The sequence below is a fragment of the Calliopsis andreniformis genome, chromosome 5 (assembly GCF_051401765.1).
Source record: "Calliopsis andreniformis isolate RMS-2024a chromosome 5, iyCalAndr_principal, whole genome shotgun sequence".
Taxonomy (NCBI): Eukaryota; Metazoa; Arthropoda; class Insecta; order Hymenoptera; family Andrenidae; genus Calliopsis; species Calliopsis andreniformis.
In genome coordinates, this window is record NC_135066.1 from 6229345 (window position 1) to 6247430 (window position 18086).

An 18086-nucleotide genomic window follows, 5' to 3' on the forward strand; every position below is an offset into this window, starting at 1 on the left:
AAATAAATGATTTTTTCAATTTCTATGTATTTTAAATGGGGACGTTAGTTCATGGGTTTCACCGTTAGGTGGTTATAATATTTCAGTGTCGATAAAATGAAAAAATTTTTGAAATGCCTTTTTTGCAATAAGTAAACAATTTTGACGCCTGATAATAATACGGAATATATTCTAGAGTCCTTTTAACAATCCTACACTCTCAAATTGTAAATAAATTAACGAATAAACCATTTTTTTTGAATCGCCAATTTCGTAGGGTGTAGTTTATTTGGGTGTAGTTTTAAGATGAGGTGGATTTAACCATGGCTACCAATTACAACTCAACTCAAGAAGTTATCGTTATCAGTTAATTGTGTGTTGCACGGCTTATTGTAAATTTATTTACAATTTGTAAATAACTTAAATTACTTATGTATACACATATATGACTTAAGAATGACGTGCCATTGTAGACACAGTATATCATGTAAAATTTAAGGTTAACAAAGATAGACTTAAAATATGTAAGTATTAGTAAAATATGTGTTTTTCTTTTATCTTTGTAAGGATTGTAAGGCACAAGTGTTTTAGAAAGACTTATCTGCTTTTTGTAATAGAAAAGAAAACTGTGTTGAATTAGCAAAATGGCATCAATGTTTGATCAGTATGAACAAGCCTCTCAACGTTCTAAGCAAATACATTCGCTACCTATTCGGCCTGACATTGTAAGTTTACTAGCTTGTTAAAAAGATGATTAAATGTAAATAAAGATTGTGTAAAAGTATATGTGTTTTTGTATCACAATTATCTAGTAATTAAGAAAGATGTATTAAAAAACATTTGAATTTTTAGAGCACGCCAGGATTTATTCAAATGAAATTACAAGATGATGGGCCAATTTTTATAAGACAGAAAGTTAATTTCTTACCACCTGATAAGATTTTACATCTTGTTGTTAATAATAATATTATAGTTATTGCTATGGCTAATAATATTCTTCTGCGCATTGATATGAAACATCCTGATACACCAGAAGGTATATTTAATGTTTTAATAATACTTCCAAAATATGAGTCTCTAATATGATACATTTGTTTTAGAAATTGATATATCCAAATATGTAATAAACATGAAAATATCAGGAATGTTTCTTGATCCTTTGGGTAATCATTTACTAATAGCTTTAGTTCCAAAACTTCAAGATAATCCTCCACCTACAAAAGTTCAAGATAGTCCACCACCTGAGTTGTTTTATTTACACAGAAAGACAACAAAGTTAAAACAGGTAAATGAAGTCAATAAGTACAAGAGAAAAAGTCAAAAGAAGAGTGTATTATTAGAAAAGGAAAAAAAAATATACATTCTCTGTGATTTTTTCATTTAGGCAAGTAAACTCAAAGGTCATGAAATTACTGCTGTTGGATGGAACTTTTTAAATACCTCTGAAACTACTACAGGCCCAATTCTCTTAGGAACATCAAAGGGTCTTATCTTTGAAACAGAAATTGGTCTAGATGGTGATAAAATATTTAACACAAGTTTGGAGCAATATCTGCGTCAGGTATAAATAAAACAAAACTAATTCTTAATTTTATCACTATCAGTACACATTGTTAGTTCATGATAATAGAAGTACTTCCCTTATGTCATTATTCATTATTTCCAAAGCTTCCTAACTACTTACCTCTTTATGGTGCTAAGGAGGTAGAAGGATTGGTGAGTTAGAAGATATATTATCAGCATGTGCTAAGTACATATAATATTTTTTGTTAAATATGATTTTCCACTTCCATGAATGATAGTTTATTGACATTATGTTATTTCACACCATACAACCTTAATCTGTACAATATAAATATTTGTTAATATTATTATTTTTAGTAAATTTTAGTTTATTATGTATTTTAGGTGTTTGATATAGGTAAAAATAGTAAACCACCCATTACTGGTTTAGAATTCCATAAAATACCAAATACTGATAAATATATGATTATTGTTACTACTCTTATGCGTATTTATCAATACATTGGATCAGTACAAAACCAAGAAGAAAAGCCTTTACTGCAACAAGTTTTCAATAAGTATTTAAATATTGAAGGTAAGTTTTAACCAAGTACATTTACTTACAACTGTATTTGTAATCATTATAAAAGTAACATTTTTTGCAGAAAGCTTTAGCGAAGTAATAAGTTCCTTGTATTACTCTAAAATGCAATTTTATTATCCTACAATTGGTACTTTACCGAAGTCATTCGGTTGGTTGACTGAAACTGGCATACTGTATGCTCAGGTAAAAGTGATTTCAACACGAAAATATAACACAAAAATTCAACCTTTAAATAATTTGGATTTGTTTAGATTGATCCAAAGATAGATTCAAAAAATATTTTAATAAATCAACAAATGTTAACTTGTCCTGAAGCAAGGCTTATGGGAGGCAGCATTTCTCAAGTAACGACTGCACCATTGTCTTTTGTTTTAACAGAATTTCATGCATTATTACTTTATCCAGATCGGGTAAAAGGAATATCACTTTTAAATCAGGAATTAATATTCGAAGATATTTATAATGATGTATGTATAATAAATAAAAAGTACCACTATATGAATAATTTTTTAATTAAAGTTATATGATTATAAAATTATAATTCTTTGTAGGTAGTTGGAAAATTACTAAATATTACTAAGGATTATGTAACACGGTCTATATGGGCTTATAGTGAAAGAGCAGTATTTAAGTATAAAGTTAATAAAGAAGATAGAAATGTTTGGCAGGTAAATCATTGCATTTTCTAAATTATTTTTCTTTTTGAATGAAAACTACTTGTGTTACTTTTATACAGGTGTATATTGATAAAGGCGAATTTGAACTTGCAAAACAATATTGTAAAGATAATCCAGCACATATAGATCAAGTACTTGTAAAACAGGCAGAAATGCTTTTTAAAAACAAAGAGTAAGTTAAATTTTGTATATAATATGTATTTAAGGGATAATGATAATTTTATTTCTGTAATGCCTTATAGATATGAGAAGAGTGCTCTCATCTATGCAGACACTCATTCGTCATTTGAAGAAATTTCTTTAAAGTTCCTTCAAGAAGGGGAACTAGAGTCTTTAAAAACATTTCTCAAAAAGGTATTTACTATTATAAATTTTCTGAGTATAGACATTTGGAAACTGCATAAAAACTAACTTTTTACGTTTAGAAAATGGAAGGCTTCAAAACACAAGATAAAACACAAATAACTATGATTGTTGTATGGGTAATTGAATTATTTATGAATCAAATGGGTGTATTACGGAGTAATAATACATCATACTTACATGACCCACAATATATAGAACTTCAGAAGCAGTTTGATAGTTTTCTTGCAATACCAAAAGTTGAGGTATTGACTAAGGAATATTACAGCATTTAATGAAGTCAATTTTAATTTTAGTTAAAATTTTTAAATATGTATTAGTATGTAATTATGTGTGAGTATGTTTGTATATATGTATATTTTGATTGTAGGAATGTATAAAAAGAAATCGTAGTACTATATACGATTTAATGGCGAGCCATGGCGATAAAGATAATCTAATTCGTTTAACTATAATGCACTGTAATTATGAAGAAGTGATACGTCAGCATTTATATAAAAATAATTATTTAGAAGCTCTTGAAGTCTTAAAAAGTCAAAACAACAAAGATCTTTTTTATCAATTTTCTGGAATTCTTCTGCAGGAATTACCGCGTCCTACTGTAACTGCTTTGATATCACAAGGCTCTTTGTTAAAACCATCTAAGCTTCTTCCAGCTCTGGTATCTTGTAATAGTGATGAAAAACATGTAAGATACATATTATTTTTTATTATTACTTTCACATTTTGAATGCCTTACTGATCAAATATTTTTTGATAACAGGCAAAAGAAATAATTAAATATTTAGAATTTTGTGTATACAAACAAAGTTGTCAAGAACAAGCGATTCATAACTTTTTATTGTCATTATACGCTCGTTATAAGAAAGATGAAGTAATGCGTTACATTAGTTCTCAAGGTAATTTCAACATTACACGTTTTTATTTGAAATATTTCAAAAAATTATATTTGAGCAATGCATTTTATTTTTCAGGGCAAGATATAAATATGGTACACTATGATGTACATTATGCGTTGCGATTATGTCAAGAAGTTGGCTTAACTGCAGCATGTGTACAACTATCTGCTTTACTTGGACTTTGGACAACAGCAGTTAATTTAGCTTTGACAATTAGTGTTGACCTCGCTAAACAAATAGCTTCTATGCCTCCTGATGATGAATTAAAGAAGAAACTATGGTTGAAAATTGGTAAGTGACTAAATCATAATTTTAAAATCTTGTGTTCTACTTTAGTCTTCATTCCTTTTAAATTTTAGCTGAGCATGTAGTTCGTGAGAAAGATGATATACAACAAGCAATGCAATTTTTACAACAGTGCGATATGGTCAGAATAGAAGATATATTACCATTTTTTTCGGATTTTGTTACTATAGATCATTTTAAAGATGCTATTTGCAACTCACTGCAGGTATAGTAATTTTATATAATATAAATAAAATACTTATACAACTGTTCTGGCCGATAATTCATAATCATAATTGATAGGAATATAATCAACATATTCAAGATCTCAAAGAAGAAATGCAAGAAGCAACAAAACCAGCTGAACTTATTAGGAAGGATATACAAGAGTTCAGGACTAGGTAAATCGAAAAAGAGTAGTGATACTCGCGTAATTACTCATTCTATCACGCTATCTTCTCATAAACTGTTCTTTTGCAGGTGTACATATATACATGCAAAAGATACATGTAATACATGTGATGTTCAGTTACTATTGCGTCCTTTTTACGTATTTCCATGCGGTCATAGATTTCACAGTGATTGCCTTGTAGCTGCATTAACACCCATGTTATCAATGGATCAAAGAACAAAACTAGCTGTTCTTCAACGACAGCTTACTGCTCTCTCAAATAGGCCCGAAGATACTACATCGGTTGGATCAGTATCTTTATCAAGAAAAGATCAAATTAAGGCTGATATTGACGAATTAGTAGCTTCTGAATGTTTATATTGTGGAGAACTTATGATAGAGTGAGTTATTCTAGTACTTTCCGAAACTAAATAATTATTCTAATGTATACTATAGTAAAAAATGATATTACAGGTCTATAGATAAACCATTTATTGAAGAAGAAGATTATGAAAGAGTTATGAAAGAATGGGCATAAATAATAATTTGTAAAATATTCCAACAAATATTTATTTATTTTCTATGTTATGTTTATTTATCAAAATTATTCGCGGTAAGTAAATTATATATATGATATCGTTTTAAATGTGAAAACGTTTTATTTTATATGTATTAATATTTGTAAATGCAAAAATAAAAAACTATAATAACTTTAACAACTTGTATGTTTAAGTGTGTTATAAATACGTGCAATGTGTTAAATTGTTAAAGAAATGTTGAATTTTAATAAGTTCTAAAAATATTATATTGATTAGTAGATTAATTTAGTCCAAGTAGTGATTCAGCTTTTTTGTTTCGTTTACTCACAGCTTTGTTACCATGAATATAATACCGTAATGGTTTATTTGTCCATTCTTCTCCATAATTATCTATGCCTATTCTAGGGCATTTCACAATTTTGATTTCCTCATTCGTGGTATCATCTTCAAGCCACAAACCTTTCCAAGAACACATGGAGTATTTACTATGATTTTTATGAAGTTCAAAAGCCATGCATAGTTTTGAAGGACCATTGCATAGTTCATGTATCTTCAAGACTTTTGAAGTTTTTTTCGATGCATTAGACCCTCCCCTCGAGGTTCTTTGAGTAGACATAGATTCGATACCTTCCAAAGGTTCAACAGCTCTTACCAAAACTGCACACCCTTCACCTAAAATCTTACCAAGAGACTTGTATGTGGAAAAATATAATATAGAAAAGATAAACTATTGAATGTTATAAGCATGCTCTTCAGACTTAATATCCCTATGAGTGACACTAGCACTTCCTAATACATAGTATCGCCACATCTTCCATTCACTACATTCAAACTCAGTAGGTGTTGCTACAATAGTAGTAGATTTTACATAAGGATCACATTCTATCCATAAATTATTGTTTTCATAAATTTTCTTTTCATTGAAATTATCTTCATCAATAACAAAAGCTGCACAAATTTTTGAGGGACTGTTACAAAGCTCATATTGTTTGAATCTTTTGACATTTTTCACAATTCTTTTCTCTTTTTGATTTTTCTCAGATTGCATATTTCTTAGTAATTCCATATAATCAAAGCCAAGTATTGGCTCCACTGCTTTAATTAACACATATGCCCCTGGCTCTAAATAGTTTTTATAATGCCACTAAATATGCTTTGTTACAGTTTATTATTGTTTAAAAATGTGGACAGTATATCTAGCTATCCTTATAATTTTTATTAATTTTATACTCACCTTGACTAGATATGTTGAAACAATGGTACATGCCATAAGTCATATATACATAAATAGTACCTGGAGGCATGTACATTGGTATATTCCTTGGAGTAACTTTATTTTGATATGTATGTGAAGCTTTGTCAATTATTCCCAGGTACCCTTCTGTTTCAACAATTCTGCCCTTTAAGACAGTTCCATTTTCTAGGTAGCGAACTAGTATTTTACCTAAATATATTTATATTAATGTACATGTACAAAATACAAGACAGGAAACTAAATTATTAATGAAACTACCTAATAAATTTTGAGCCAATTCTTCACAAGGAGTATCGAAAAATGAAAATGGCAATCTATTTGAACATATCTTTCTTTCCCAAGCATTCGAAGGTGGATCCTCTAATTGTTTTAACTCCTCTTGCATCATTTTAAGATCCACCACTGCTCTAAGTTTATTTTTTGGGGGGAGTGTATTTGGTTTGAATTCTTCATTGTTTTTATTTCCTATGTAGATTAAGTTATTGAAAGATTATATAAAATATAGTATTCAGATTTTTAATTTTAAAACCACTTACTATCTCTTAGACTTTTCAAATTAAGTTTACCCTCTTGTTTTTTAATGGAAATTGTATTATCCTTCGAAGTAGATTGAATATAAGAGTCAGTTGATTCATTTTGAGTTAATGCGTTAAATGTCTCTATTAATTTTCCATTTTGTAAGTTTTTGGCTTCAACTGTTTGGATATATTCAATATCCTACCAAATATATTTATATCTTACTAATGATATATTATTATTGTTGATTGAAATAGGAATTTGAATAAACATACGCGATCTAGAAAGTGTCATATACGAACCTCCACCTCCGGTTCATCTTTATTTTTCTTTTTGACAGACTTTTCTTTCAAGGTAGATCGCGTTCTCTTCATCGATGAAGTAGAAGAACAACGCAATAAGTAGTTAAACCTTTGAATAATATTCTCTATAAGAAAGAAATTTTACACTTTGATATAATTCATGTTCCACAAATCAGGTTAGATGTTCGATTTGAATTTGAATATAATGAAGTTCTTCATGAAATATCAAGAAAAGTTGCATCAGTGCTACCACTACAAGGAAGTAAATAAAACAGACAATTTTGAAGCACAATCTGTACAAGAATTATTTGAGTTTGAAAAGTGCCCTTATCGAAGAGAACTACGTGAAGTTTTAATTTTCGAAGAAAGGTATAAAAAAATTGTACATAATTTTTCATTATGGTGATAATTTTGTCATAAGAGATTGTTTAATACATACGATATTTCAATATTCCGGAATTCACGAGGGTTAGGCTGGATTTTAGGACAAACATTTACGTTTTAATTCAGGTGGAATATCGGGTAGGGAAAACGGTTAAATTTACTCTTAGATAAGTACAGATTCGTTTTCGAACTACTATAACGTTTAAACTTCAAACGTTCAGCGTTAGAGCATTAGAAATGCATCTTTGACTATTTAAACGAAAATTACGTATTTCAATGTGAGCGAGATCATAGATCGCGTTTTATTTTTTATTTGTTGTAACAAAATAAAGTACGTCAAGGGTGGCTGTGTTGAATATCTGGGACAGAGATTAATACTTTATTTTGTATGGTTGTTTAAATATGTTCTTAATTTTTAATGGTACGAGAAAATGATTATGAGATTAAATCCAAATGATTTCAAAGGATGAACAATACGCAGAAAAATATTTTATTTTTTAAAAGTCGTAGTCTTTTGAAAAATTTTCATGCGTGACTGCACTAAACATCTTATTTACAAACTGCACATTGCATTTACTATACTTTTTAAAACTTAGTTTTGCTGCATTTGTCGTAACAAAGTAAAGTAAGAGGCGGCTGTATTGAACACCTGAAATAGAATTAATTATTTTATCGTATTTATTAGTTATTTTGTGGTGTATTTCTTCTACTTTTTATTCAATGGGAGAATTTCTTTTTCTCTTGGTAAAATATCGATCTTTTTATTACCGCAAATAAATGGTAAATTTGGAGCTAGGGGAACTCCCCCTAATCGAGACACTGTATTAATTTATATAATCAAATTAGAGAAAAAATACTCACGGTCGTCAGAGTATGAAAAGATAACGTTTGGAAAGTTAACGCTGTGATGCTACAGTGTTGCTGCGATCTAACGATCATGAGACAAAGTTGTTTCTGATAAGCCGGTGGCAAAAGGTACCATGGTATATTCGAGTAAATCACATAGCCTATTTGCTGGCTTTCATGAACGAGAATCTCGCCTGGCCAGCACCATAATAGAAGTTGTATCGCCATTGAAATCAAATAAGATATAAATTTGATCAAATCGGCACCTGTTCCGTTATCTGTAACTGCGAATCCACTTAAGCAGATTTCAATTCCGCTTGTGAGAAGTTGCACGAATATGATGGGAGTCAATAAATTGTTGACCTTTTTCACCACGCTAATAAAAGCAACAATATTACATTAAATAGAGTAGTGGTGTATTCAGTTTCCTAAGATGAATAAAATCGATAGCAGAGAACAGAATATGCAGGATTGAAATATTTTAAGGGGTGGTAGAATGAAGGCAGATCGGATACTAAGTTATAGGACATTTTGTGCTCCGATTGGGTACCCTACCATCCCTTCAAATATTTCAACATATTCTTGTTATACCCTGTACTGTTCAGACCTGGCAAACTAGCATCCAGGACAACACAGGGGTAAGAAGAGTTCCTTGCGCGCGCCAATTAAATTCGCCTTTCCTTAGTAGTTATGACCGCTTCGACCAATAATACAGTTTGGACGAAAGTACATGTGAGATCAGGCGGGGTCTATCCACTGCGACCAATTAGAGCCGCGTATTTTCCAGGTGCAAGTTTACTAGCTTTGAACAGTATACGTATGTACAGTGTTTTATTTGTATTATGTTCGTATTTAATTTGTGCATCGAAAAAACACATAAGTAGAAAGTATGAAAGTATTTACTCTATCATACGTTGATGATGTCGAATGCATTTAATCAAGTTTGTTTGTAGTTTCTGCGAATAACCCACATGAATAGTTTCAGAATTTATTTGAGCTCCCATATTAGTGATCCACGTATTTATCAATTTAAATTGACCGCATACGTGCAAAATAATGGTCATGAACGATGCATCTATGCCCGAGATCCCAGCGCAGCAAACAAGAGATGCTATAACTTGGCAAATGAAGGCAATTTCAAAGCAGGGGAAGTCTGTGATGTCAGTTCCATACCTGATTTTGCATAATGTTATATGAGCGATTAGAAATTGTTCAACTACTTTAAATGTTGTTACATGAAAAGTGAACTAAAAATAACATTAAGTGATCAGCTAGTCAAAAATGACTATTTCAAGGCAATACATTTTTTAATTAAAAACATTTTTTAGAGTACTATAGCTTCTAATCATTATTTTTTTAAAACCAATTGTCCATCTAGATAACGTCCCCTGTTAGAGGTTTCAAGGACACTCGCAGCAGAGTGACCTTGACAACATATGTCAAGGTCATTGAGATGCGATCGCCCTCTTTATTATTTTACATATCACAATAATATACTTAAAAAAGGTTCTGATTAAATACATGAAGAGGCAGCTTTTCGATAAGTTCATCGAGCCTGTTTACAGAAATGAAATTTACCACACGTCAAATGGTAAATGAAGATCTTCCTTAGTGCCATTGTTAATATACTCAATCTTAATGTAATCAAATGCTGCTGCGATTGTAAAAGTGAGAACGTTGCACATGCAAGATGAGTAAAAGACTATTGTACATAGTCTTGCCCAATAAGCAAGACTTTCGTAAGACTGTTTTTCTGTAGGCGTATTGGAAGTGTTCCATAAATCTCTTAATTCGTTATAAAGACTATACGCTTTGTCTTTCCTTGCCAGTAGGTAGAACATTTTAAATAATAGTTGTCCAACTGTAGTTAATACACATCCTACTCCTAATTTACAGGACAGAAAGTTAAAATAATACATTAGTTATTTCTGAAATATTTAATTTCTGATCTAAATTACGGTCAGAACTTAACCCTTTGCGGATAAGGCTATTGAATTTCAAATTATTTCAGACGACTCTCCCCGTCGGCACGAGCCCACAAAGGATTAAATCGTTTGCTAGGTAATCTTCGTTTATAGTTGATACGATGATAACTCTAGTACACTTTATAAATTTCATAGTAGAGAAAAGTGACCAAAACCGAACTCCTGCCTTTATATCGGACTCTCAATTTATTTCGTGAAATATATGTTGCACTCAAGTGATGAGCTGCATAACTATTTCAGAAGAGTGTCATAAAACAATGGAATCGCGTATTTCAATTTTTATTTAGCATTATGAGTGATGCAATAATTTCCATTTTTGCGATTCGTGAAATTCTTTCATTGTGTCTTCCCATCGACATAATTTAATTTCTAAATTGTTAAGCACTTTTTTTTTACTTCTAATTTGTGCAAATAGGGAAGAAGTAATACTCTATAGGATTTTTAAACTGTTTCTTATGCTGGGGTCTGATGTTGGTTAGTTATCTCTACTAAATTCTGTATTTCGAAGAAGTAATCTACTTTGTGTTACCTGCTAAGACCTTCAGATCGCCCCAATTCACAGCTATCACTAGAATTTCGGGTATAAAAACGCTACTGACTGCCGTTAATGCGAATATCAGGCGCAAATATGCAAACAGTTTCTTACACAACGAACTTTTCTCGTCGATAGGCCACATTCCAGCCATACTGCAGAAAATTTTATTCGGCAGTAGATAGTAATCGATCGACGACGTAAAAAGTTCTTTCATGTTCTCTCTTCATACAAATGTTGCATGTACCTTAGTTGAATTTTACTTCGCGAATGTCCGAACGTAGTTTTCCGAGCAGGAGAATTTGTAATGACTATCATGCGGGATTAGAGGGTAAAATAGAAAATGGTAGATACATTCGTTTTACCCTTTCGTCGTAAGGGTTTGCAATATTGATAGCATCCCTTTATATAGGTTCCTTGCGATGTTATTCTTTTTTGATTTGTAGTTTGAGGAATACTCGATAATGTTGAGAATAGATGTTAGTAATTTGTAGATTCAGATAAGAGATCTTGATGTAATTTTGAATGTTTAAACTTTAACCAGTTGACTATGTTAGCTATCATAATAAATTATTTAGGGATAGCAGTACGCAAGAAGATTACTACGTTCCAATCGTCTCCGTCGAGCTCTTCACGAAACAACAACATTTGACTTTGTCAAGGGAATAAGTTGCTTCTACGTTGGTATAAAAGTAAGCGCAGTGAACTACAGCAATGTTTATTTTTCTCATTTTGCTGGGTAAGTTTTCTTTATTTTTCAAATTAAATAATTATGCTGTTTATCGTGCAAATGATCTATTTAATACATTGATGAGTGTTTTGAAAAAAATTAGTGTTTCATGCTTTCATTTAGATACATTGAAATAAATACAATTTATGTAAAAAATCTAAAGTAAGATTAGAGCACGAATAAAGGAGGTTATTACAAAAAGAAAAGTATTTACGTATGTGTATAAACAGTATATTTGGCTACGGGGTGAGATATTTAAAGGATGGTTTTGAACGTAAAGGAGCACTTGTCCCACATAGTTGCGACTTGCGGATATTTTAGGAACTTGGAAAAGTATTCAAGAATTTCTTTTAATACAAAAACATAAGAAAAGTGTCAGTAAGAATGAGGTTGTAGATGAAGGGTGAATATGATTTTTAGTACAACCTTAAGAATAAGTTAATAAAATAGTTAAGAGTTGATTTAATCTCCAAAGATAAGACATTTATTTTTTACAATTGATTGCATAATAACTAAATAAACTTAATTGAGTATTGACTTGTGCGCGAACGTTCGAGATTTTGTCATGAAACTTAATTAAAGGAATCGTTTTGATAAAAACATATACCTTTATATCGTAGAGTACACCTTAGCTTTAAAAAGTTCAATGTACTAGGTATTGCTATTTTTTCGACAATTGTTGAATCTCCAATAAACTTTTCCCAGTTGTTTCTGGGACTAGAAAATAAACATATGGCACTGAGAATAACATGCAAATGCTGTAAGTCCAATACACAAATTTTTCTCCGACCAAATCCAAATAAGGTTGATAAGTTTTTGCATTTGTGAAGGAGAATAAGGCATTGCCAGAGTGTACGACTAGTGAAATAACATTTTTCAAATTCGCTGGGAAAAGTTCCCCTAATAATGTACTTGGGACTGGTTGAAGACCTGAGGATAGGGAAAGATTGAACATCAACATGGCAGTGATGGGCAACCATGTCAGACTCTTTGCGTCATAGTCCAAAGAAAGTAATTGGAAGTGTAGGCCTAGAAGTGCCAAAGCTATCGAAGACCCAAGGCCAGAGAAGATTAGAAGACGTCTTCTCCCGAATTTATCAACCAGTAATGTAGCTGTTGAACCAGCTATGATCGTAGCCAATCCAAGAATCATCACTACCAAACTGGGTTTTATACTAACTCCGCTTCTGGCCACGATTATTTCGGCGTAAGCAGTCAAAGCGTTGTAACCACTTGCATAGGCAAATGCATAGAGACCGATAACGAGGAGAGCTTTCTTCAAGTTGTCTGAAAGGAAGAACAGAAAATTTGAGGGTTGTTAAGACGAAGACATGAGAAGTGGGAAGATCGGTCTTTTAATCCATGGACCTTTTGGTTCTCTGACCATTTCCCAGAATTAATACTTCTTCTACTAACTGTTGAGTTTGAAGTCAACAAGTGAAAGGTTTTTTCTTTGAAACGTATTTGAGGAAACTCTATCGACTGCTTGAAGAGATTGTACATACTTGGGAGGAAGAATTCTTTTAATTTTGAGAAAACATTGGTTCCGGCCCCCTCGACAAATTCTTGAAGGTCTCGCATCTCAGCTTTGACGTCAGCTTCCCGCCTAAACCATTTCAATGATGCCTCAGCCTTGTCGATATCTCCACGCAGGAGGTAATAGTAGGGTGATTCGGGTATCAAACTGAAGAGGATCATGAAGAGGATATTCGGAACGAGGCTCACGTACCCGAACATCTCCATGGACAGATAAGAACCCATTGCGTTGCCCAAGAACATACCAACGAAACCTGCGCTCACGTTCATGGATATCTGAAAACGTGACCACAGCTATGATTTTATCGGACGGGAGATCTGATTGGAGGACATTCATACCGATAAAAGTAGGGGATACGTTATGTGACGTTATTTTGGAGAAGTAGTTTTACTAATATAATATGTTCATTGTGTTTTATTACAAGACTTGTCAAGTGTTTAAAAGGAATATTGGTCTCTAGGATTGTCTAGTTGAGGTTTGTGATAAAAAGTAGAAGCAGTAAAAGTTTACCAATGATCCACGAATGCTGGGATCTGCGATCTCGCTCAGATACATCGAGACTGCAGACCATATCATTCCCGATCCGATTCCTGAGCAGAATCTGGAGGCATAGAGCCACATGACTGATGTGGCACATATACTGAATATCCAACTCAAAGTCATCGGTACACCAGCAAGTAGAAATACCTTTTTTCGTCCAATATATTCTGAAGATGATGTTGGGATATGTTAAAGTTACGTTTTCCTGAGAACAAGATCACCACAACTCAGAACTGATACTCGCTCATTGGATCGCATTTAAATTTTATACGTCTTCATATTTTTCAGGAACATTTTCCTTCTCCATTTTCGAGATTAAAATAAATTAAAATTTCCTGGAGGAAGTTTCTCAGGAATATGACAATCATCATTTGCATTTTTTCTACGTACCACAATTTTGTATCGCGCTTTTCAATGAGTGCTGAGTCGTGGCTGCCTTGTTCTTATTGAATTCTCGGTTAACAATGTTGTTCGCCATTGTTTGCCTTGTTCGGTCATCTGATTGTGCGCTGCAAGAGAGAAGCGATCGAATGAGCCACGATCTTACAAAATGGTAACTAAATTGCGATCCTCTTTTTATCGAAACTTTCGATTTTTATTTTGTTCAATAAAACGTGATTTCGAACAACGTCACACTATAAGTTAAAGACAGTTTTGTGTTTCTTCTTTTTTAAACAGAAACGTATAATTTCCATTTTATTCAAACCGAATAGGATTGTTTTCCAACGTGGCAGTGGAAGGGAGATTTAAATTAGCTTATTAGATGAATGTTCTTCCAGACAGTGAAAAAAGGACTTTACCTTGACATAAGGGGCTGAGCAAAGCGCCGGCGAGTCGTCCAAGATTTAAAAGGGAGGCTACCCAGGATGCCTCAGTATCTGTCAGTCTCAAAGGCACGTCCGCTTCCGTTGATGTCAGTTGAGCCAAATACGGTGATGCCCAGCCGTTTGCGAGACCACTTCCGATAACGGCTAAGCCGACTGTCACAAACGGCCATGAAACAGTTGTGTCAACGGAGGCGAGAGTAATTTCATTAGCTCGTTCATAGACATAGGTTTACGAGCTTCTCGATGCACCACGATCGAAATATCTACTATCTCAAGCTTGCACTACAGTTCCTCACAGATTGCAATTTCTTATATGAAGTTTAAAGGTAGATAATAGAACGAACTTGTTTTTATCTCACTTTTAGAGTTTCAAAGACGTTGAAGACACTAGTATGATAATTATCTTTTATTTCTTATGGAAAAACGGTGTCTATCAAATTGGTTAAATTCTTCATACATTGTTATTTTCATGATGCTGATCAAAAGTCTCGTATTCGTGAAGATCGATAACAAATAAAGCTACACTTTTATCCTACCCTTGACTGAGGTTTAACATGTTATTAAAGGCGAATTAGACTTTTCACTTTGGCTGAAATGCAAATAGAAATAATCTTTATGATTTTTATTGTGAATGAATCATCCGTGATTGTCACCCAAAGTGAAAAGTTTAAATTTGCCTTATGCGCTGCAGTGATTCCAGTAAAATTGTTTATTTTTGTTTTGCTTACTCACGTGTGCATGCTGTTAGCCATTGTGGCCAAATCGTCACCGTTTTAGCTCCTTTTTCTGCGTCTTTGTTGGACACCTCCATCCTTGCTTCTTACGAGGAGGTGTAACACAGAGTACACTTGTTACAGTGCACGTTTGGCACGTCTGGGTGCACAATCAGTTGACTCATGTGGTTCGTGAAACTTATAGCAGAAGCATGTCAGTCAACATCAGAAAATTTGTATTCCGATAAGATTTCTGATGTATTTATGCTCTTTGTATTTAGGAGCACGATATTTGGCTGAACCGTGTGTGATTGCACTCGGAAGTAGCGCGTGAAGGAAACTTTATCTTAGGAATTTTCGCGGGAATATTTTTCTTCTCTCTGATTATAGTCGGTGAACAGGAAAAATTGTTGCAAAGTATCAGACTACGTAAATAGGGGCTAGTTATGATTGACAGTTCCGTCGCGTTATCGCGAGATCGTGTTACAAATATCTAGTGATAATAAAAGGTGTCACTGTTTCATTGCGAAATTTATTACAGCCACGTCAAAGGTTCAGCTTGATTTATTGCGAATATTTACTTAGTGCAATTAAAGGATACCCGTGGGCAGAATTATATCTATTTAATCCTCTACAATTTTTAGGAGGTGGTAATTATTTGTGCTTTAATACGTTAAGTGAAGTACAGTGCGTCTTCGATTGAAGACTAACGAACAGAATAACGTATTTTAAAATAATTTTGAATTCTAGACTTTAAACATGTAGTATAACAGTTATATGTATAAGAATTGTGCTAGTATTTTATTCAGCACCTATAGCTCACAATAATTGTACTATTTTATGTGTTTTATTTTGTATTATTCTGTAAATTGAAGTTTTAATTTATTACCTAACAAAATCCCACATGTGATTATGGAAATATTTTTTTTTATTTCAGTATAAAATTTCGTTGATAATGAAGAAGGAACGAGCACCACCAAGCAACACAAAAGTCCCGGAGCCTTTGAATACTTTCGCCAAGAAAACTCATCTTCGTGATGGTAGTAGGTAAGATAACAAACTTCACTTCATGAACTTTTATTAAAAAATATTGGTATAAGTTCGGATATCAAATGCATGAAATATTACGTATTTAGGAAACAGTTGTTGCTATCACTTTTTTGTGAAGGATATCGTTTGATCTACATTACATTAATTGTTAATATTTTTAATATTGTATTACAAAATATCAGCAGTAAAGAAGCCTTAAAAGTTTTGTTGATGTCGTCTCTGATACTACCTAAGCGGCAACTAGGTTGCTTGTCTTTAACTAGAAATTTGAATACATGCGATGAAATAACTGATGAGTTGAAGATCAGTGAAGACACTAATAATAATAATAACTATAAAAGATTTGAAGGAATTGTCCCTAAAAAACCTAGTAAGTTTCTAGTATTTTTTAAATTCAATAACTAAATGAAAGAGATTCGAGTTACATATTTCTCTTAAGATAACAAAAAAGAAAAATCATCATAATATTTTATGCATATATATTGTGTAAAGGCAGTCACACTTCCAAAGATGACGATAACGAAAATTTGAGCGAGGACAACGATATTCAACGTCTGAATAGTTTAATCGATAAAATAGTGTTATCCTCTGATGGTGAATGGTTAAAAAGACATTTAAGTTTCCCTTTAAAACTGGCAATCAAGGAAATCGTGGCGAAGAAGCCTTACGATCCGGTCCATTATCTCGGATTTTGGTTACTGAATTATAGAAAATTACAAGAGCTTAATCAGTGGCGATTAAAGGAAAAACAAGAACTTGATTACTATCGATCTCTTCTACGAGAACCGGTAAACCATATTATAAGTGATATTTCTCACAAATCGCGCATGTGATTTCAAATGGGATACAATTAAAAAAACGTGATTTTCGAATTGCTATTATGGACCAGTTTAGAAAATATACCACTATTCATTATAAAAGTTTTACTAATTAAACTTTGAAATTGTAGTGCTTAACGAAATTGTAATTACAAATTATTTAAATAATGAGCAGAAAATCATTTATTGCAAGTAACTCATAACTGTTTTCAGACGAAACGTGCTTTTTTGAGTTGTATCTCCTTTCTATCCCTTTTTCTTCTTTTCATTTTTGTTTAAAAGAAGAAATTGGTTTCGTTTATAAGAGGAATATTTATACTCATAGATTTGCAGTAGATTAAAGAAAGTATCTTTGCTAAATTTTTACTACTGTATAGGATAACTCGTTCAAACAGAAACTTGTGTTCTGCTGGGCGAAAGAAAGTAGTTTAAAACTATGTTCCAGGTATCCAAGATGGAAGAACAGGTATCTGTAGACAAGGGAGAAGAAGAAGAGGAAATGCGGGACTGGAATTTTAAATATTACGATACCTCATATCTCGACGTAGAACTTTAGTAAAACAATTTTCGATTACTTCTCATTACATGTTATTTTATGACTGTTATTGCTTTAGAACAAAATAATGAAAACCAAAGATTTTGTATGAACATTTTCTTGGTGAAAGTTATTAATTTTAAATTGCCGAGTCTTTTTCAACTTGCATAGGATTCTGTAACAGGATTGAAAATAAATTAAGAATGCTTGGAGTTTTTGAAAAAATAATGATACTTTAGTTTATATTTTTGAATATAGAATAACGTTACTCTATAT

The 18086-nt window shown here is 32.3% G+C and overlaps 3 protein-coding genes across 7 annotated transcripts; 1 reads left to right on the plus strand and 2 right to left on the minus strand.

Moving 5' to 3' along the window:
* Positions 1 to 86: 86 nt before the first annotated feature.
* On the plus strand, positions 87 to 17869 carry Dor (vacuolar protein sorting-associated protein 18 dor). 5 transcript variants are annotated; one of them, XR_013001941.1, is made up of 22 exons: positions 87 to 503; positions 597 to 704; positions 832 to 1015; positions 1080 to 1264; positions 1364 to 1540; positions 1648 to 1695; positions 1888 to 2077; positions 2148 to 2269; positions 2338 to 2553; positions 2638 to 2754; positions 2823 to 2935; positions 3006 to 3117; positions 3189 to 3371; positions 3497 to 3814; positions 3890 to 4025; positions 4101 to 4316; positions 4385 to 4536; positions 4614 to 4711; positions 4791 to 5102; positions 5176 to 5314; positions 16345 to 16454; positions 17721 to 17869. XR_013001941.1 is itself a non-coding variant. In XM_076378407.1 (20 exons), exons 2-20 carry the CDS (start codon positions 624 to 626, stop codon positions 5237 to 5239), a joined length of 3024 nt encoding a protein of 1007 aa, XP_076234522.1. In that variant the 5' UTR covers positions 87 to 503; positions 597 to 623; the 3' UTR covers positions 5240 to 5504. The 5 variants fall into 5 exon arrangements, 2 of the variants coding, with proteins under 2 accessions (XP_076234522.1, XP_076234523.1); XR_013001943.1 differs by lacking the exons at positions 16345 to 16454; positions 17721 to 17869 and adding an exon at positions 6484 to 6520; XR_013001942.1 differs by lacking the exons at positions 16345 to 16454; positions 17721 to 17869 and adding an exon at positions 5571 to 5706.
* LOC143179584 (uncharacterized) lies at positions 5853 to 11277 on the minus strand. Its single transcript, XM_076378878.1, has 11 exons — positions 11058 to 11277; positions 10122 to 10428; positions 9447 to 9716; positions 8559 to 8919; positions 8300 to 8346; positions 7859 to 7890; positions 7314 to 7438; positions 7032 to 7212; positions 6754 to 6960; positions 6475 to 6684; positions 5853 to 6362 (listed from the first exon to the last, which is right to left on the minus strand). The coding sequence occupies exons 1-11, from the start codon at positions 11275 to 11277 to the stop codon at positions 5968 to 5970; spliced, it is 2355 nt and encodes a 784-aa protein (XP_076234993.1). The 3' UTR covers positions 5853 to 5967.
* On the minus strand, positions 12452 to 15505 carry LOC143179585 (facilitated trehalose transporter Tret1). Its single transcript, XM_076378880.1, has 5 exons — positions 15427 to 15505; positions 14668 to 14847; positions 13838 to 14034; positions 13296 to 13602; positions 12452 to 13077 (listed from the first exon to the last, which is right to left on the minus strand). Exons 1-5 carry the CDS (start codon positions 15503 to 15505, stop codon positions 12452 to 12454), a joined length of 1389 nt encoding a protein of 462 aa, XP_076234995.1.
* Positions 17870 to 18086: the final 217 nt, after the last annotated feature.